At 39.9% G+C, this 22,407-nt stretch overlaps 1 protein-coding gene across 2 annotated transcripts in view; it reads left to right on the top strand.

The window, feature by feature from the left end:
* The first annotated feature begins 7,576 nt into the window (after positions 1 to 7,576).
* The window catches only part of LOC112080683 (insulin-like growth factor 2 mRNA-binding protein 1), a 19,948-nt gene continuing 5,117 nt past the window's right edge, over positions 7,577 to 22,407 (top strand). Inside the window, exons 1-3 of one of the 2 annotated variants that reach the window (XR_011479540.1) lie at positions 7,577 to 8,333; positions 9,553 to 9,613; positions 19,275 to 21,079. Coding sequence is in view for 1 of the 2 variants with exons in the window: in XM_024146531.2 (XP_024002299.1) it covers positions 8,159 to 8,333; positions 9,553 to 9,613 (236 nt within the window). In the remaining variant the exon portion in view is untranslated. Of the gene's footprint in view, positions 8,334 to 9,552; positions 9,614 to 19,274; positions 21,080 to 22,407 lie in introns of those variants that run through there. The other variant, XM_024146531.2, reaches the window with a different exon arrangement.

Below are 22,407 nucleotides of genomic sequence, written 5' to 3'. Positions count from 1 at the left end.
GATCTGGTTTTAAATGTACTTAAGTACAGTGGTGGAAAAAGTACTCAATAGTCATTTTTGCGTAAAAAAGTAAAAGTAAATGCTGTATGTCAAATTTCTTATAATAAGCATACCAGATGGCACACTTTTCTTGTTTTTGTATTTACGGACAGCCAGGGGCACACTCCAACACTCAGACATCCTGTACAAACGCCAGTATTTGTGTCCAGTGAGTCCGCCAGATCAGAGGCAGTAGGGATGACATGTTATATCGATAGGTGCATGAATTGGACCATATTGCGGTTTTGTCTGAGCATTCGAAATGTAACGAATGCTCAGACATTTGTTACATTCGTTTGGGTGTCAGGGAATATGTATGGGAGTAGAAAGTACATATTTTCTTTAGGAATGTAGTGGAGTTAAAAGTTGTAAAAAAAAAACATAAATAATAAAGTAAAGTACAGATATCCCAAGTAGTACTTTAAAGTACTTTTTACTTAAATACTTTACACCACTGAGGTTATGTTATGTGAGCCCAAAGGTTTATTCTGTAGCTTATGAAGCTACATTTTTGTTGAATGTATCAAGAAAAAGAGAGAACATCTTGGTAAATAGAATATCACCAACATCATTTAATCATTGAATAGAAACATTATTACTCGTGTACCATTGCCGCCATTATATCAGTGTTATATCAATTATACCTTGTACAATTGCTGAACTCCATACAGCCTTCCTTGTTGCTGTACCCACTGAGTATATTTCATGCAGCTTCGGTTTGACCTCCCTACTTAGATGTCTGTATCACTCAGGTGTAAAAATGGAGAATACAGAGAAATCAGCAGTGTCCATAGAAAGGGGTTGAGAGTACATCACTTTTCAAGACAGGTGGAGTGACAAGGATAAAGTTAGTTCAGGTTAGAAACTGGTTGCCATGATAGATCTATACAGTTGAACTTTCTTTCATCTCCATTGCTCCATCAATGTTGCTCAAGGTGTTCTTTCCATCCGCAAAGTTATCCCTACAAATATGTTGTGTGTTAGGCACTGTAACTTGGAAATGGGAGTCTCGCCCTTTTTTAATTCAACAATATTAAGTTTGTGTTGCAAATTCACAGGGACTTCCATGATATTCTGAGGGTATTCCACCATGATTTTTTGAGGATGGTACATCTAATCATTCTATGGTATTTTGAGGGTATAGCACCCAACCTAACTAATGGCTCTATTTTTAAAAAAGCAGTCTGGTGTTCCATCAGGCAAAAGGTGGTGAGACCCTATTCTTCTCCTTCTGCATTCCCGCCCAATATAACCCCTGCTTATCCTAACCTCTTGACCTCCTTCTTTGCACCTCCCCCAAAAACATACACACACACAACCACCACTACCAGTGAAGAAGGGGAGGTGAGCTGATTTGGTGAAAGTCAAAGTAGGAAGTGGGTGTTTTCTTGTCTTTTGTTTTGCACAGTACGTCCATAACTCTCCCATATGTGTAGCTTTTAACCCATAATGTAAACAGCAACCCACACGCCACCCTTCAAACTCCATATATACAGTACCAGTCAAAAGTATGGACACACCTACTCATTCAAGGGTTTTTCTTTATTTGTACTATTTTCTACATTGTCGAAAAATAGTGAAGATGTTAAAACTATGAAATAACACACATGGAATCATGTAGTAACCCAAAAAGTTATTCAAAGTAGCCACCCTTTGCCTTGATGACAGCTTTGCACACTCTTAGCATTCTCTCAACCAGCTTCATGAGCAATGCTTTTTCAACAGTCTTGAAGGAGTTCCCACATATGCTGAGCACTTGTTGGCTGCTTTTCCTTCACTCTGTGGTCCAAGCCATCCCAATTGGGTTGAGGTCGGGTGATTGTGGAGGCCAAGTCATCTGATGCGGCACCATCCCGCTCCCTCTTGGTCAAATAACCCTTACACAGCCTGGAGGTGTGTTTTGGGTCATTGTCTTGTTGAAAAACAAATGATAGTCCCACTAAGTGCAAACCAGGTGGGATGGCGCATTGCTGTAGAATGCTTTGCTAGCCATGCTGGTTAAGTATGCCTTGAATTCGAAATAAATCACAGACAGTTTCACCAGCAAAGCACCCCCACACCATCACACCTCCTCCTCCATGCTTCACGGTGAGAACCACACATGCAGAGATCATCCGTTCACCTACTCTGAGTCTCACAAAGACACGCCGGTTGGAACCAAAAATCGCTAATTTGGACTCATCAGACCAAAGTACAGATTTCTACCAGTCTAATGTCCATTGCTTGTGTTTCTTGGCCCAAGCAAGTCTCTTCTTATTATTGGTGTCATGTTTAGTAGTGGTTTCTTTGCAGCAATTAAACCATGAAGGCCTGATTCACGCTGTCTCCTTTGAAGAGTTGATGTTTAGATGTGTCTGTTACTTGAACTCTGTGAAACATTTATTTTGAGAATTAATGCTGAGTCTTCCTTTCCTGCGGCGGTCCTCATGAGAGCCAGTTTCATCATAGCGCTTGATGGTTTTTGCGACTGCACTTGAAGAAACTTTCAACGTTCTTGAAATTTTGTGTGTCTTAAAGTCATGATGGACTGTCATTTCTCTTTGCTTATTTGAGCTGTTCTTGACATAATATGGACTTGGTCTTTTACCAAATAGGGCTATCTTCTGTATACCACCCCTACCTTGTCACAACACAACTGTTTGGCTAAAATGCATTAAGAAGGAAATAAATTCCACAAAATAACTTTTAACAAGGCACACCTGTTAATTGAAATGCATTCCAGGTGACTACATCATGAAGCTGGTTGAGAGAATTCCAAGAATGTGCAAAGCTGTCATCAAGGCAAAGGGTGGCTATTTGAAGAATCTCAAATATAAAATATATTTTGATTTGTTTAATTCTTTTTTTGGTTACTACATGACTCCATATGTTTTATTTCATAGTGTTATGTCTTCACTATAATTCTACAATGTAGAAAATAGTACAAATAAAGAAAAACCCTTGAATGAGTAGGTGTGTCCAATCTTTTGAACTTTTGACTAGTACTGTATATATACAAAATATATATGTTGAATTGACACATAAATGTAGTGAAATGTGTTGTTTTTACAGGATCAGACATAGTAGTACACAGTACACAGTACCCCTGGAACAAATTATGGTTAAGGTCCTTGCTCAAGGGAACATCTACAGATTTTTTCACCTTGTCGGCTCAGATATTCAAACCAGCTACTATTCGGTTGCTAGCCCAACCCTCTAACTGCTAGTCTACCTGCTGTTGTTACGCAGACATTCATGTTGCTGGTAGACCAGTGAGCTAGCAATGAAGAAGAATGAGGCTTTGGAACACACAACAATGCACGCCCTTATGATGTGGCATCAGACATCAACTTACATAACTGTTTTTTGTATGTGGAAAAACCTTTCATTGGGGTGTCAGAGTTAGTAATTGACAGTGCGTAGCACTGATTGAACAGCATTGTCTGTTGTTACCTCTATTACAAAGTTACCGTCAGTGTCCCCCTCACTCATATAGCAGCAGAGGGATGGTTGAAAAGCACAAATAGGGGATTCTGTACATCAAAAGCACTGGTACTCCTGTATCCTAGATGCCGTCTCCTGCCGTTGTGCACTTGAGCAAGGCACTTACCCCCGTAACTACTATGGCCGACCCTCTGCTTTAACTTCGCCACCCTCTGTGTGTGTAAGCTATTGGTGTATTTCGAAAAGGGGTTGGGATAAAGTAGAACACACATTTTTGTTGTTGAACATTTGTGGACAATGGACAATAAAATGATCTTGATTTTCAATATGCTGGCTACTTAATCCAGAGGATCTTGACTGGCTTGGTATTCGAAAAAAAGCAATGTTTGGTAAATATTAGGTATGTGAAGGATGGTCATGCTAAGGCAAACAAGCTATGAAGGGAAATAAGTGGCTACAGTATACAATATTTTTCTTATTTAATTAAATGTTTTCCAAAGTCCCGAGGTACTGGCTCCCCTGAAGATCAGTGTGTAAAATCTATTTTAGACATTTTATTTTGATTTTTTGTTGTTGTAATTAACTCGTAAAAGGTCAAGTCTAAAATCAAAACATTGGAACATAATGGCATTGCACATCTCACTATTAATATCCTCACTGTGATGAGGTTTGATATAAGATCCCTCTTTTAATTTTTGCATCACATCATTTCCATGATTTAGAAAATGCAAATTTAGGTACCATTGACTTGCATTGGATTGCCGGGGGACAAGTTACCCTATTGGAGAGTGGGCCAGTTAGCCTCAACACACTTACCTTAAATTTGACTGGTTTGTTAAAAGCTGATTACAATTTGTATCTCTAAACAAGTGGATTATGTATCTACCCCAAGGGGATAGTTTTCCCACATTACCCTACATATTACCTCAACTACCTCCTACCCCTGCACATTGACTCGGTACTGGTATTCCTTGTATATAGCCTCGTTATTGTTATTTTATTATTAGCTTTTTACTTACTTTTTAACTCTGCGTTGTTGGGAAAGCGCTCGTAAGTAAGCATTTCACTGTAAAGTCTACACCTGTTGTATTTGGCACATGTGACAAATAAAATTTGATTTGATGATGAAGTTATCAGAACCTCATTTGTTTCATTAAGTTATCAAAACCTTTAAGCTAGGTTCAATGTATGCCATTACCAGTGTGTGTTTTACATACCAGTGATCCCATACAGATGTAGGATCTTAATTTGAGCCAGTTTGGTACAGCAGAAGAATTATACCGCAGCAACAGGAAATGTGAATTATTATGTGGATTATAAATAATGGACATTTTTATGGAGGTTAATAAATTTTTCTTAATGGAAAATCAAGTCTGAAATTTCAGTGGAAATTACAAACTTCAAAAGCCTTTTTAAACCTCCTGCAATAGAGTGATCAAATTAAGATCCTGCATCTGTATATACCAGTTCCCTATCAAACACAGTTGTGTGTGGTTCTCCATAATAACTGCATTGATCGTTTTAGTGAGTGCAACATATTGATACAAAACACACTCTAAGACATAAGCAAAAAAACATGACTTTGTAACCTTTCCATTTCGACCATTACAAGTATTTAGAGTTGTTCATTTTGTTGTCCTCAGAGTATTTTCTGCAATTTATGTTAAGTATCTTGTAATTTGACCTAGCAACCTCCCGGGTTACAACTTCAATTCCCTAGTGACTAATACTTCCACACTGTACCAGACTGAATAGCCTGTTTACAGTGGGCAACGGTCTAAGACTCTGCATCTCAGTGCATTAAGGCGCATTATAGTACCTGGTTCGTATCCAGGCTGCATCACATCCGGCCGTGATTGGGAGTCCCATAGAGCGGCGCACAATTGGCCCTGCGTCGTCCGGGTTTGGCCGGGGTAGGCCGTCATTGTAATTAAGAATTTGTTGTTAACTGACTTGCCTAGTTAAATAAAGGTTAAATAAAAATTTAAAAGTACGATAGTATAGGAACCAATTAAGCTTTGACTAGACAGTTTGTTCTAGAATGTAATACTTTCTGCACCCAACAAATTACATCAATGATACAACACAAAACACGCACTTGTTATTTGTGGGTTGACTCAATATTGAGTGACATCTACCATTCGTTTTTTTGAGTGACTGGTGCCATTGGTCATAGCTTTCAACATACACATACACATACTATTACACTGTTGCTAAAACATTATATAGGGCGGGCCAAAGGATAAGGCAGTTCCTCCTTACATTGGTCTTTGTGAATCTTTATAATCTGGTGTGAAGTCCAAGTCCTCATTATCAACTCAATTATCCCAAAGTGTTCATTATTCTATTGTTTTATGTATTATTGTAAGTGTTTGCCTATGTTTGTTCTCTAATGTTCTGGCTGTTTTTTCTCTAATGTTATGGTATGTTTTGGCCATATTGCCCTTTACGGTGTTTTATCTTATAACTGACTTTTATTATGTGCATATGTGTGTTTGTAAAACGTTTTTTAAAAGGTAAAAAGTTAACATATATCATGTGGTTACATTGAATTTCAAGTTCTTGGTATAATAACTATGCAGTACCTATTCTATAGGCTTACTCGTGGCTAATTTGAAACAGAATCTGGTCAGTTTCCTTTCAGTACAATTCGGCCATTGTTCTATCTGCAGTTACTGTGTGAAGCTGAAGAGGTATAGGCTATAGATGATGTAATTAATATCTAATAGGTTCTAGAGTATGTAAGTGAAACTTAGGTTTTGTCATAATGTGTGATTAATTAAAAATTAAAAATTGAATTAGCATAAAAATAATTATGCTGTTGGTTCTCAAGCCCACGACTTGCATGTTTCGTATAGCATTAATTGTTGTGATTATTGTGATATTATTGTCAGTTCTATAACACATGTGTTATAACGTGAGTCGTTGCCATGTGTTACAGATAATAAAATTGTTGGAAGATTTTGAGTTTTTAACCCTCCAACGTCTGTAGGCGAGCCATTTTACAACTAAGCGATACAGTATGCCTATATGCCACGTTGAATACAGTATAGGCTGCAGTCTCACTAGTCAACCTAATGGCTCAATGCAGCTTCATTATCGTATGATTTATTCAAAGTAAGTGTTCTGTCTGTAGAGATAATTGCATGATTATATTAAACACACGTAACTCACTATAACCTAAGTTCGTGACTGTCCATGATGAAGTACACGACGTTCGATGGGGCACATTACGCACACTGACTGCAACAGAAGCTCTACCATTTCCCCTTCCAATGAAAAGCTGCTCTTTGCGCTTTTTGGGCCTGCACCACTGGATCCTCCATTTTGCGAGCTGTCAGTTTCTCCAAAGCCCTATGATGAAAACAGAAGAAACCAAGATCTTCTTTGGCTTTGATTGCCTATTTTGCCGAGTTGTGTTAACCCAAGCGGCTTGGGCGTATTTGCATACCATGACTATTGTCATCCACTCCTTGAATATTGATACAAATCGATGAGAAACTTGTAAGGCTGTCTAAATGGCCAAAGAATAACCTCAAACCAAGGACTCGTTGCTCCAGCGAGGCCTTCTAGTTTCAGACGAATGCAACAATGTTACGAGTGCTACAATGAACCCAAACAATGATACAATGTAACAATTTCCTCCCACGCGGCAGTTTGTTACAATGTATCTTGCTTGACAGCTGTTGGCCTCCTTGCCTATGTCACAACCTTTTGTTAGAGCCTTTTCGAAAATGTGTTGAAGCTCATGATTTTACATTTATGTAACATCCTCCTGGCGACCAAATTCTTTACCACAATGCATATTCATTGGAGAGGCGGGATGACTTCTAGAGCTGGGCTGAAGAGAGAATGTCATGACCAAATGGTATATGAGCTAAGAGCTGATATTAAACTACGGAGACCACAACTCGCACACGTCCGCCACCATAGTCATACATTGTGTTCCTATCCAAAAACCTGCGAATTATTTATATATTTGTAAAGGACAAAACACACATCCGCATCTTGAAGGAAGTCTCCCCTCCCGGTGACTGATATTCCGCACACAAGCCCAGCACACTCGCGCATGTGTGGGCTACGTATGCATAAAGCCTATACGCACACAGCACGGTGGCATAGCACGAAGGCTCGCTGCGTACACTCATCTGGGAAGCTACGCGGCCAGGAGGCTGGCCCTTTCTCTAGCTACTCGAATACCACGTGGTTTCCTCGCTGCAAACAAAAAAATAGTGAATTCGAGTCGGTTTAGAGGCGGTGCCATCGCCAGGCAGAAGGATCTGTGACAGTGCAGAGTACAACTCGAGGTTGAGGGGCAGAGAGAGGAAAACATTTCTCCCGATCCCGCCATACTTCTACCACTATTCCACCATAACCACCATCAAATTAATTCAAATTGATCCATTCTACATTGTGCGATTCATTCGCTTGGGTTGCTGCAGTCAAGGTTTCTCCACTTCAGTATTGGACTTAATCAGACTACAACACTACCATTACTTTCAACTTTTTTTCCTTTTTCTTTTAGTTTTACTTTGAAAATAAATGTATTTCGTTTTCTTTTACTGCTTGTGGACATTTGCAAGTGTTTTCAACCTGTGATCATCCTGGGTAGTTCTATCTTGTTGCGTTCTCAAAGAAAAAAAAGTTTTGTTGCTCAGATTTTTTCATTTAAATTGGAGGACCTCTATTTTTCAACATGAACAAGCTATACATTGGAAATCTCAATGAAAACGTGACTGCGGAGGACTTGGTTAAAACCTTTGACGACAACAAGATTCCATACTCTGGGCAGTTTCTTATGAAAACTGGCTACGCGTTTGTTGATTGTCCGGACGACCAATGGGCTATGAAAGCCATTGAAGCATTTTCTGGTAAGTAATTGAACGTAAATGAGCACTTCAATAGCGTCTTACCTTTATGTAATTTAATTCAATAGGGAAACCACCAAGGCTCAAATATATAAGGGCTTGCCCACTCCCCTCAAGCGTCCCAATGTTAAAGATATGACAGTAGAAGATATGATAGAATTAAGAGACACTTCGAAGAAAATATATTCCATGGGCCTATAATAATCGACGAAAGGTTTATGACGTGCTTATCCGAACAACAAGATACTCAACTTTTACAGGGAGAGGGGGCCCATCACATAGGCCTACCTATTTGAATGTGAACATCAAGATATCCAGATTTCTCGAATCGTATTCTATTTTAGGACCATTTACATAAACGCATGTTTAGTCCTGGATATGATAGCCAGATACCTATATTTCGGCCCTATGGCCACACGCTTTTATTGTACTTACCGAAGCCTTGCTCTCTGGTGCCTTGTATGACTAGGTTCTGTGTACTCGGTAGAGCTATAGAATTAAATCTTCCACCTCCCCCTTTGGCGAATAGGCCACTATAGCGATTGTAGGTGTAGTTTAAAAGCATACATCGAAACTATTCTTTCATAGATGAATGGCTTTGATTGCCTTGACCATTGCATTGCCAAATTACTCTCCCATTCTTCTCACAAGTCACGAACGGGCTTGATTTCCTTAAATGCATCTTCATGATTTCCTACATATGTAGCATGTGACGTGTGTTCTATATAGCACGAAGGACGCCATGCTGCTCGTGTGTTAAGCCTGAAATTGATCACTAAGAACTCTAGGGCACGCAAATGTGTATCTTCACCTTTTAATAAATGTTTGACAATGTCCTTTTCGAACGGCCTATTAAGTTATACGTGTTCTGTTTTACTGTATGTGAATGAGTTGTGAAAGATCAACAATGTGTGTACGTGATATAGGAGTTGATGAGTTAATACACAACGCAATTGTTGAATGGCTTTCCAGTTGAGCCAAGAGGGTAACTTCTTGCCCATCATCTTTGAATGACAGGCCTATTGCGTTATTAGACCCTAACTACAAATCTCGAACATTTATTCGTGCACCATTAGACAACGTGAGACACACTTAAGAAACACACAACTCAGTCACGTGGTAAATATTATTTCCATATGGCAAATAAATACAATACGTTTTCTACACTTTGAATGGAGGACATGGCCTCGTTTTTCTTTCAACATAAACATTTATTTTACAGGTAAAGTGGAGCTCCATGGGAAACATATTGAGGTCGAACACTCTGTCCCTAAGAAGCAAAGGTATTTAGCACCCTCCCCCAATAACACTTCAATTGTTGCATCTGGTAATGTATGGATTCTGCTGCAGAAGGGACATGTTGCTATTTAAGTTAATGCACGCATTAGATGTCGAGTTATATGCCTGGTGTGTGGATGTAGTAGTACGACTCGCAAATCCAATATTTGAATGGAGTTTTTTGTATTTAGGCTACTCTTTCATTATATTGCTGTGAACGGCGTGGTCCTACTCATGTGTGGAGTATGTGGTGTCACGAGTCTTGTCTACGTATGCACTAATGGCTACTCTTAAAACGAAAATGATGAATGCCCATTAACTATTGGGACACTTATTTGTCACAGAGAATATAATATTGGTTGCAACGTCATCACTTAAATACCTCATGTTAATTTTACCTCCCGAAGGCCTTGTCATAGGCCTAGGCCTTCCTGTGTGCAGAATTATTTATTTATTTAAAAAAATGTGTAGGCCATAGCTACTTTTCACATTTTAAGTGTCATGTTCTGAAGTTTAGTGGCATTAGTTACGTGATTACATTGTGTATGTTGGTACTATATTTTCATGCACAGCCTAGAGACAATCGATTTGCTATGTCAATATGTGGGATTGAAATGTGTTTAATTCACGTCACGGCAACTACTGAAACTTCAGTAATTTGTTGCACAGCGATTATTCATTATGAAGAGCGAAGCCTTTAAATTACGTTTTTGCTTTTATTGCACACGAACGTTGTTTTGGTGTTGTCTGGGCGATGTTGTATTATGTCGAATCACCAATAAATTTGGTCTCTAGGTTAGAAATGTGAAAAATACTGTTTCTGGTCATTAATCATGAAGTAGGCCTGTAGAAAATACATGGTTATATGTACATGCATAGGCTATGCCTATTATTGCTCTGGTCTAATTCGTATTTTGTCATTAAACATACATGTGTATGTGTGTATGGCAGTAAACACATATTGTGCTGAAATGTAATGCAATACTCACACTAATTCAATGGACCGTTCGGTCAAAAATTATTTCAGTAGCCTAGGTTATTTATCCTATCTATTTAGACGCTATAACAAAATGAGGGCATTGAGCCCTCCCTACATTACAGTTGACCCAGTTACAAAAATTACGAAAGTTTAGCTTAGTTAAAAAAATATTCATTACCATTAACCTTTGAACACACTTAGGTTATTTTAAATTATTAGTCTAGGAAAGAGCGGGTTTGAGATTAGGCTGTAACAGTTGTGAGGTTTGGCTAACCGTTTTTAATTCAGGTGTAGGCGTGCCTTTTTTTTTTAAACGACATTTAATCAAAGGCAATTTATTTTGATTTACTAAATATATTCAAACCTTTGTTAGGCCCTATCTGTAAAAGTGGTATGTATGTAGGCTGAGGTAAACGTATAGACTACATACAAGTCTGTAATAGACGGTAGCCCTGACAAGGAAAAGTCATGGCTGTATTGCAATAATAATATAAATATGTTTTATAACCTACCATTCAAGTGTCATTCATTGGTGGATTTTATGCCTATAAGTGAAAAACAATTATAACCCTAATTGATGCATATAGGAATCGTATAACCTTTGTCTGAATAACAAATGCACGGATATGCATAGGCCTATGGGCAATTTGAACGAGGCTATATGTCCTAAATTACCAATCTTGAATGGCTTAGATAAATATAGTTGTGTTGAGGTTTGGTAGTACATCTCTCTAGTATGTATTATATCAGGTAATATAGTTGTGTTGAGGTTTTCGCCCATGAAATAGCCTACATTTCAGTGTTACTGGAGAGGCCTAGTTTTGGTTATACACAACACGTGGTCACCCCCACTGAGAGAAGTCATGCAACGTCACTTGAGTGGGAAAAATGGCGAGCCTCATCATGAATGGCAAAGGGTGTCCTTTTTCTTTCGTTCATTCACTGCTGCAAAGCTCTCACTCCTCTCTATGAATGTAGCAAAACTGTTTAAGTTTTCTATTCTGATGATCTTAGGCATCTATAGGCTTTACCATGAAGTTAAACATAGGCTAAAAATGAATGTTTCGACTAGGCCTAATATCTTGCTGACACTCAAAATGGCCGCAACAACTCAACTAGCGGTGGCCAAATTCTGTTAAAACAAGCATTAGGAATTTAAATTCACGCAAATACATGTTTATAGTTCCCTCATTGTTACCCGAACATATAAATTGTAGGCCTATCAATTATTTGGGAATTATGTAAACGCTAATACAGTAGCCTATGCCGAGTTGTGTTGTTTTAGATTTCCAATGAATATGCTACGCAAAGCCTCATTTGATTTTGATGAGAAGCCCGGGCATAGGAGCTTTAATGAAAAACATTATCATTTGAAGAAGGTGGTCATTATATGAGGTATTAGACAATGGTTCAAACTGCTCGTTTGGCTCAGTCCTCTTCTAGAGCAACCACGTGACTCGAGTGCAACACCAACTCATTGTTCCATCTCATTTCGCCTACTATAAAAACACTAATTTTGACAAATAGGCTATTTGAAGTCACTTCAGCATATTATCTTGATCTCGTTTGTTTTCTGCATACTGGTGCTTAAATTAGACTACTCTCCAATATTGAATCTATATTGTGTATTTATAATTGTTTCTTTGTATTGGCTTACGTTGTCACCCTTGTTGATTAACACAAATATATATCTTCACAAGTCGTGTTTTTTCTGCAGCGTCCTAAGTATTGAGGTGGGCTAAAGCCCGTGGGTGACGTAGACCTAGAGTACGATGTAGAGTTGTGGTTGTGTGTCAGTGAGAGAGCGCGAGAGAAAGGTGAGAGGGGGGGTGATAGAGGAAGGATCTTCAGACATAACTCTGCCCCTCCTGACATAAGTACATTCACTATAAATTAGAAATGTATTGATGTTGAAATGTCCTACAAAATCAAATCAAATGTTATTTGTCACATGCTTCGTAAACAACAGGTGTAGATTAACAGTGAAATGCTTACTTACTATTAGAATTAAGCTGTTGTGACAACTCCTAGTTTGTATCTGATGTTTTAAGAAAAAATGGGAGACGTTGTTTGAGATGAGTAAGTTAAAGGTGCAATATGTAGAAATCACTCCGCCATTTCCTGGTGGCTAAAATTCTAATATTTCATCTGATTTCAGTTTGTTTGACAAAACAAGCAAGTGTAGAGAATCATTGTACCATCTAAACTGCTATTAAATATATTTTCAATAACAAACAATATTGTATTTTAAGCTGTTTGAAGCTGGTGTACAAATTGAAAGGAAAAGACCCCAAAATTAAACTTAAGAACGGGAAGCATAGAAATAGCACACATAGAGCAGATCTACCGCTTCTTAGACTTGCTTTCAGTGAGAATGAAAGATCTGTTACTCACATTTCTATGTGAATTTGGTCTGGTCACCCAAAAAGTTACATATTGCAGCTTTAAATGTTATCTATTTTTGGCATAGTTTGCCACAACTCTTAAAAGCAACTGTGGAACATAATGGATTTTTTTTGTGAATTTTCAGATTTAAAGGAGTAGTTAAATATTTTACAACTTGGTGTTAGATGCTTCCACACCCTGAAAGTAGTCTATGGGCCAGGAGAAACTGTAATCCATGGTTCAGTTGTCTTTATTAAACAGCCACTACAAACTTCAGCTAACTTTAGCCACCACAAGCTAGCAATCAATGGAAGGGATGGGAGGATGTTAGCATTTTCTAAATGGCCAAATCACCTTTAAGGAACATCAAACCAAATATGGAGTTGATTTGAACTGATTTCAGGTGATTTGCAAATACTTTTAAAAAACGTGTTCCTTTGTAGCTCAGTTGGTAGAGCATGGTGCTTGCAACAGCAGGATAGTGGGGTTGATTCCCGGAACCACCCATATGTAAAATGTATACAAGCATGACTGTTAGTCACTTTGGATAAAAGCGTCGCTTGTGTTAGCTGAAGTTTGTAGTGGCTGTTTAATAATGAGATCTGAACACTGGATTACAGTTTCTCTTGGCCTATAGACAACTTTCAGGGTGAGGAACCATCTAATATCAAGGTTGTAAAATAGTGAACTACTCTTTTAATATATGTGTTTTGGTGTGGGTGTGTACAGCTTTTGTGTGCGCCACACCTCTTCCACTCACACTTGCACACAAACCCATGGCCCTGCTTCACTGCTTTAAGCTTAATGAGGAATGCTAAATTAGCTCGAGCATGGCCGTCTGCAATGACGTGGTGGGCCTATTTTGATGTGCCTACACTTCTGAGAGATGTTGAAACAAAGGGAAGTTCCAGACCCCCTCTTAAAAGCCAGGTGCTGGTAAAAAAAATATTTTACAATAGCCTACTACCTCCCCCACATCACACCCCCCTCTAGTATCACCCAACACCACCCTGAGAGAACCTGAAACAAAAAAAAAGAAAGGTTGGTGTCCTATTGTGACATCATGACCAGTGTTTGCAGGCCTCCAGGCCACTTGTCTATGCCCAGTGGGATGCAGCGATTGACAATTGAAAGCTTTGGGCACATCTGTATTTGGGAAGCAAGGTAGTTGCTGGAGTGCTTTGTGAAAAAGAAAGCATGCCGCCTGTACTCCTGATTGCGTTCATTACTGTAAATATATATTTTTTTTTTTAACTATTCCGTAATTATCCTCCCATTATCCTCCTATCCATCCAGTATGGCTTTCTGTTACTGTTGCGCTTATGTGCACAAAAGACGTTGTCCTCTGGGTTTTATAGAATTGGAACTGAATGTATTAGTTGTGTTCGTCCTCTTATTGGTTGCAAGAAACATATTTGCAAATTTACAGTTTTAAAGTACGGTGGTGCTCTTTGTTGTTATATAGAGGGTTAAATGGGCGAAAAAAGGTTACAAGGGTGATTTTATCATGAGGGAAAAGCCCAGTATATGATTATTCAAATAATGTTTCACAAAGTTTAATTGAAAATGTTTGAAATTACTTTGAAATGTACATTGAAAGATGTAAAAAAAACCAGCTCCTATTGTTTTTTGTTTTCTTTCCCGCGTTGCAAACAAACTTCCTTGAAATATGTGGCACATATGAAAAGTCCTTGATCTGCATCAATCAAGCCCCTAGTAGTATTGCTCCCATTGCCTGTCTCAAGCCAGCAACCAGCAAACTCACTGTTTCTTCCTCTTACGATTGTTCTACTACCAAAGGCAAGGCGAGGGCGGGGGCGTTGGGAGAGAGGGGGTGCGACCAATCAGCTGGCGAGAACACCTGTGTGCAGCGCCTAGAGGCCGTTGACGCTGCAGCACACAAAAAAGGCAGTCCCTCACTCCCTCCCTTTCCTTCTCTCTCGCTCTTTCTCACACACACACATCCACTCACAGCTGGCACACACACCCCAACCTCTCACACACCCAGAGTAGAAAGACATGTTCTGCGCTCTATTCCATTCCTGATACATTACTTTTTGCCAGCCAGGCAGAATGAGAGAAAGAGTGTGCGTACGAGCATCTGAGTGAGTGAGTGAGTGAGTGAATGAGAGAAAGTGAGACAAAAAAGAGAAAGAAAGAAAGAGAGCTGTCGCATACATGAACGGCGCGCTCCTCTACAGGGTCATATGATTAGCTGCTCGCTCTCTTTCCGGGGCTTCAGTTGCGGATTATAGTGGAGGGAGAAGAGGCAGGGACGCTGCATGGAAGGACTTCCTTATGGGCTTTCAGAAGGAAAGAAAATCTAGTGGGGGGTTGTGTGGGTTGTGGAGATGGCGAGAGAGACGTGTCCATTTCTGTGTGTATGTATTGGAAAGAGGGAAGGGAATCTGTTGGAGGGGGCTAGCTGGGGGGGAAATGTGCACCGTCCCTTTAAGAAACCCCCAACCCCTTGCTAATGTGTCTTCTTCCCCCTCTCTGGTTTGGACCATCTGTCCTGTTTTTAAAGGGGTTGAGTCCTACTCCCTTCAGATCTTCTCACAGCTTTGGACTTGCCATGGACACCACTAGCCTCTAAATCCACCCCAACCCTGTCCCCCTCCCAACACACACACATCAACCAACTATGGCTGCTGTGGAAAAATGCAGGGGGATTGGCAACGTGTGTCATAAATCTTGGTAAAAATGTGAACCGTTGACCTGGAAGAAGCCATGGGTGAAAAGAAAGAAAGGCAGAGGGAGAGGACAGAAAAAATAGGATATCTTTGGGTTTTGTGTTGAATGGGAGAGCCTATATGGCCGTGGAGCAATGGAAAGGAGCGATCCACTCGGCTGGGGTCAGTGTGCAGCCAAATGGATTTGTCTCCATGTGTAGGAGTCAGGCTTTTCCGAGCTACAATTGAAATGCAAGGGAAACCAACCCATCCCACCCTTCACACACACACACACACACAAACACAGCAGGGAGGCCCCGGGGTAGAGTTGAGTTGCACCTGTGTGGACGGACGGAGGCTCGTCTCACCGTCCCACTCCACTCCATCCCACCCATCCAAGGGCACGTCACCCAGAAGAAGCCTCCTTGAGAGTGTATTCCTCCAGGGGTGGCTCTGCATCAAACAGCTGGATAGAAAGGGCAGTTGACGGGGCAGATAAGCACAAAATGCACAGGTTAACTATAATAACAAATTGGGTGGGCATTTATGATGCATTTTAAAAATGTGTTTTTCATGGATTAGTAGACGGGTTGACACTTATAGCTCAGACACTGTGGTAGGCCTGTCAAACATTTGCCTTCAGACAGTAATTAGCACCTCTGAACAGTGTTGCCAGTCAATCACTTTTGTGTTCATCCAGCAAAGACCTTAAAGTCGTCAGCCACTCAGCCGTGTTAAAATACTCCAAACCAGAAGGTGGCAGTAGCGTTGTTTGGCAATACATGTCCGTGTGTGTTGCTTCTTTTATGGTCTAGATTCCAATGTTGGCTAGCTATATAGCTAGCTGCGCTAATGTTGCTATTTTATAGAACACCAATAGCTAGATAACTACCTAACAAGATGATAAGATCATAATCCCCTACTGCCAGTGCCAGCCCATAGCCAAATATTTAGCTAGCTAACGTTAACATATTCTCTAGCTAGCACAGCATAGCTAGCTAGCTAGCTAAGCAGACTGACATATCATGGCAGCTAACACCGGCAGCTGCTTCATGTAAACGAATCCATTGTGATTTAATTATAGTGAATATACTAGTTATCTAGCTTGGAGGAAGTGTTTTGTGTTGTGTGCATTGCACTAGTGCACTTCGCTAGTTACCATCCCATAAGCTACATTGCATATGAAGTGTGACTGGCTCATGACATTTAACCGTGGATGTAAAATGCCCTATTTTTCCCTTTTTTTGTCACTCCTGTTGGCTTCCTCACGTGGGGGTTTATGCTCTCTGATTGGCTTAAAGTCAAGTTGTTAGCCACTGACGAGCATTACGATTCTACAAGTAGAAACGGCAGGTTCATTGCTACCGGGTCGGCACGAAGCAGGTACCAGTTTTGTCCTATCAAGAGAAGGAACGGCATCCCACAGTGATACATTTCTGTCTGATTCGTGCTTTAGGTTGTGCCCATACACTTTAAAGTACTTTGTTAAGTTAAATCCGGTCCTTTACTTTCCGTTATAATATTATACAGACTGTTCAATTTGGTTTGAATAAAAACATCAACGTAGAGTTAAATAAATGCCATATAGAACATTTATGAATGGAGTAGAACTGAAAGTAAGCGTGCCTTTTGTGATGTCTAGCCGGAATCTGAAGAGCTTATACGTTTGTTGATTTGTTTTAATTTATCACATTTATTTACTCTGTAAAACACAGTCAGCGGATGTTTACTTACTTACCTCACTGTTCCTGGAATACAAAGTGTTCAGCCTCGCTCAGTCTAGCAGAACGTCTTCACCCCCCCTCCCCGGAAAAAAAAAGTACTTCCCTGTGTTAGGGGCCTCCCGCCCCCTCACCTCTGACCTCTCTTTGTGTACCTTGTGAACCGGCCTCTGGATGCTCGGTTGGGTGAGGAACACAGTAAACACTCCCAAAGTTTCCCCCCGGGGCAAAGCGGAGGAGGGGAGGGGTGTGTAGGGGTAGGGAGACGGCAGGCACTGCCCCTTAGACCTAATTACTTTAAAATATGTTTTGCAATGGGAGAAATTTATGATCAAGGAGCTATAGTTTTTTTATGTCAGTGGTTCTTGTGGCAGAGTTATTCGGTCTAATGAAAGTCCCTCTCTTGCTATCCATGTGGATCTTTTCAAACCTGAAGTTGACTGCTTTAAAATGTAACAGTGCTCTATCGTTTTTTTGTTGTTGCTGCTTTTATAGAGTTTTTGCAAACTTCACGGGAAATATGTGTACCACGGGCACATGTCAAAGGCACATTTTTCTGAAATATTCTTTCTATCATATGAACTGTTGAGGTTGGGAGATGTTCTCTCTTTAAGTTGTCACATACAGCTTCTGCTCCAATATGATGCAGCTTTTTGTAAATAAATTAACCTGACACAGTAACAGCTAGATCCGACTGACATCCTCGTATTTAGTAACTTTGTATTCAAATGTATTACACTATCAGTACGTTTGCTGTGGTCTGTGGAAAGACCCATATGTGGTTGTCTTACCTAGTTGAATGCAGTGACTGTAAGTCTCTCTGGATAACAGTGTCTGCTAAATGACCGAACTGTAAAAATCTATTCAAGGACAAAGGCTCCTTTAGCACTGAATACCATCTCCCCTCTAAATGTGGAGAAGGTTAAAAGATGAATAGCATTATGGGTGTGCATCTTGTGCAATCTTCTTCATTTTGTGAGTTTGACTCATCAAATTGAATCCGTCTGGAGGTCAAACATCCTTATTGGATTTTTTCCCTTGACTTTGTTTGGCTTTCCAAACTCCATGCGGACAAGCTTGTCTCGTTGCCTTGTTATGGCTTGTTATGAAATTGTCTATCGGTGCTATGTCTATCACGCCTGTTCCTTTCTATCCTTCCGAGTTGAAATGGAAAAGCAAGGCCAGAGGGAACAGGACAGAGCCTCTGTATTCTGCATCTGCAAACCCAAAGGAAGCTAAGATAAGCCTCCGGGCTGCAGCTCTAGATGGCGTACATTACGCTGCATCTCTCAGCACCTTTGGCCACAGTCAATCCACAGGGGGGTCAATAGGCAAGACCAGAGTGTCACTGTAAATGACTGGTGACAACTGCTATCCCCTCTATATCGATTCATTGGAAATTGAAGGACGTTAGAACAAACGAGTGATAGACAATCATAAGCTACATCCCACTGCTAAATGTCTTTTTTCGTTTCACTGTGTGAAAATTCCAACTGGGTACATTATTATAAAGGTGTGACTGGCTTATCTTTATGTCTGTTTATTAAATCAACGGATATTGAAGTAATGTTTTCATTGGGAGAAACTAACATCTTGTTAAAATCTTATTACCATGCTATTACCACTTCCTGTGCTATAATATATAGTGCTGCAGAGAGTTTTAATGTAGTTACATTTGGGCGTCATCAAAAGATTGCTGAATATTTTTCACATGTATTTCACATTAAGTTAATGACCCACGTTGTAGACAGAAACACTTGACATAGCATTTATTTTCTCAAAACTTTGCTCTTAATTTATTAAACAGTTGAAATTAAGCATGAATTACTTCACAGTTTGAATGGATAAATGTTGATTATTCCTTTCAAAGTGACTGAGCTATTCTTTTTCCACGGTATCCAATTGGTAGTTACAGTCTTGTCTCATCGCTGCAACTCCCATACGGACTCAGGAGAGGCGAAGGTCAAGAGCCATGCGTCTTCCGAAACACAACCCAACCAAGCCACACTGCTTATTGACACAATGCCCACTTAACCCGGAAGCCAGCTGCACCAATGCGTCGGAGGAAACACCATACACCTGGCGACCGTGTCAGCGTGCATTGCACCCAGCCCACCACAGGAGTCACTAGTGTGCAATGGGACAAGGACATCCCTGCCGGCCAAACCCTCCTTTAACCCAGACGACGCTGGGCCAATTGTGCGCCGCCCCATGGGTCTCCCGGTCGAACCCAGAATCTCTAGTGGCACAGCTAGCATTGCGATACAGCGCCTTAGACCACTGCGCCACTCAGGAGGCCCTTCCTGAGCTATTCTGATGTTGACTATTTGTGTAGTTTTTTGCTTGAGTATACATTCATTAGTTCACAAATACGTTTGAATGTGTTTCCACATTTTGAATGGATAAATATTAAATGCCAAGATGTTGATTATTCATTTCATAGCCAACGATGTTGACAATTTGTGTAGTGTCAACAATCTTTCTCTCCTTAGATTTGGTTCACAGATGGAGAAGAGTCCCTTTTCACTAGCTCTGTTGCATTCATTTAATCACCTCTTCTCATAAAGGACCCAAATGTTGTTTGCCATGAATGTGCTTCATCATCCACCTGGTTGATCAGCCAGGGCAGCCATTTTGTTCCAGAGTGCTCCCTGTACACTTGGACACCAATGAGCAGAGAGCCTAGTGGGCGGAGCTTCCCCAGTCAGTCCCTTTGCTGTTCTGCTCTGCTTTTTAAGAGGTGTTGCGTCTCCTCGTGTGGATTTTGCAACTGTGTTCCCATCTCCTGTCTGTGGGTGTCACAGTGGGGCTTCGGCACTGGAACGTGGAAGGTTTCGTTCGGGAGAGAGAGGGTCTTTTTTTGCTTGTCTTCAGAAATCCTTGGCCCACTTCTCAGTGATGTAGTCCATGGGTTCCATTGTAGCGGAGCTCTAAATTGTCTGCCAATTTCTATACATTTTCAACAACATAAAAAATCCTAGTTTGTATGTCTTTAACATCCAAATCCTGTTTCATATGAGTGGATTCCCACTCAGAGCCTAGCTCTCATCATTGACTCACAAGGGGGTTTGCAGATCCCGGGTGTGGAAAGCGTAGGTGCTGTAAACCTTGTTAAGGACAAGCAACAGATGAAATTCCAGTGCACATCTTTTATGTACCGTACAAGGTCATTAAAGAGCTGAGGAAGATAAAGCTTTTGTGGACAGCATGTCCTTTGGCAAGTTGATTTCTACATTTTCTAAGTTAATGAACTGTTGAGAATTAGTTCCATTTTCATAATACATTTCGAATAGCTCAATGAAGTTATTGAAAGACTGTCTGCAGTTTGAAGTGGGAACGTGATGTAATGGGATTCATGGTAGTAGCCGTAGTAGCACGATCTAAGGATTGTGGAGTTGTGTGTGGCCAAAGATTCATAACTGTGTTATGTTCTAAAATTAACTTACGATGGGGTTCTTGGATTCTAATCAGAATGTTTACCTTTTTGTAATGAATAACTATTGATTTATGAAATATTGTTTTTCATATGAATCATGATCTAATGCTGGTAACATGTTTGCCCTTAATGGAGAAGCTGTTAGTACTTTTTGAAAACTGTCTTCAAATGAATTTGTTAAATCTTAATGACATTTTCCATAGTATTGAATTGAAAAATGAAATATGTCTTTAAAGTATGTAACATGACATCACATATAAAAGTGTTACTGAACCTTACTGAGCTGTGGTTTATAAACTAATTCTTTTGTTGCATCACAGTTGAGAAAGCATTGTTTTTTTTAGACATCCTAAATGTCCAATTATTGAGACAACGAAAATAATTGTGACTGAATTGAGAATAGAGTTACAGGTCATTTATCTATATTTTAAAGTACGTCTTAGTGACCAAATAATAGCTCTGTCCTTCACGGGGCAACACTCTGTATTGCCATGCTCTATCAGTGCATTGAAGTCATCGCCATTTTCCCAACTAAACTAGTTACTGAAAGACTGGACTACTTCCTGTAAACCTTCCCATACAGTTAAGAAGGTTGTGATGTATCTGAGGCACATGCAAGGACGGCTTGATATTTGTTAACAGTGATGTGTTAATGAGGTTTCCCTTACCAGATCCATTGACCTTGGTGACCGTTTGAGTTTTTTTGTATCCCTTTCTTGCAGTCTAAAGACCTAGTGACCTCTTGGGTGGAATGTTATTCATATTTGTAATAACTTCATAATTAATAAACATATATTTTTTTTAAACCGCCAAAAATCCAGTGTTTCTATGTCAAACGCTTTTCTTATATTTCAGTCTTCTGTGATGTATATAAAGTGTAATATTGGGATGCAAACTGTTATACAATGTTATACACTTCAAGACTATAGCTGAAATTGTACAGGTAGGTGTCTTCTTATTTTTTTAAGCCCATAACCATGTGTATGAGGTGTATACTTTTGCTTCAAAGTAGATTTGTTTAAGACTACCAAGAAACACTCTGTGTGGCCCTGATTTAGCCTACTCCAGTATTAAGGAAATGCTTAAATATATACAAAAATAAGCCTATGTCAAGCTTTAAAATGTGTATAATTAGAGGGCAACATCAATGGAAAAAGATAGAAATAGTATAATATTAGTGAGGAGGATTACTTTAGATGTACGAAGATCAGTGTTTGGATAAGTTGATATAGACATGTCTCTGCTGCAATTCAAATGTGGATATAAGGTGGTAAGAAGTGGGTGTGTCAAATGATATGTAAGTATTTTATTATTATTATTATTCTCTTATGAGGCCCAGTGAAGACCCATTTTCTCCCCTCCATTCTTTTCCCCTCTATCGCTTCTTCTCGCTCTTTCTCTTTCTCGCTCTTTCCCTCCGTCTCACAGCTCTGACTCTGAATCAGTTAAAATGGAGCCTCCAGGTCACATGTCTGCCAAACAGGCATGTGCTGGTATGGCCATGCTATCCCCTTGCGCACACACACACACACACACACACACACACACACACACACACACACACACACACACACACACACACACACACACACACACACACACACAC

The sequence above is a fragment of the Salvelinus sp. IW2-2015 genome, unplaced genomic scaffold, assembly GCF_002910315.2.
Source record: "Salvelinus sp. IW2-2015 unplaced genomic scaffold, ASM291031v2 Un_scaffold16431, whole genome shotgun sequence".
In the NCBI taxonomy this organism is placed as follows: Eukaryota; Metazoa; Chordata; class Actinopteri; order Salmoniformes; family Salmonidae; genus Salvelinus; species Salvelinus sp. IW2-2015.
Note: the sequence above shows the minus strand (reverse complement) of the source record. Positions and strands in the feature narration are given on the sequence as shown.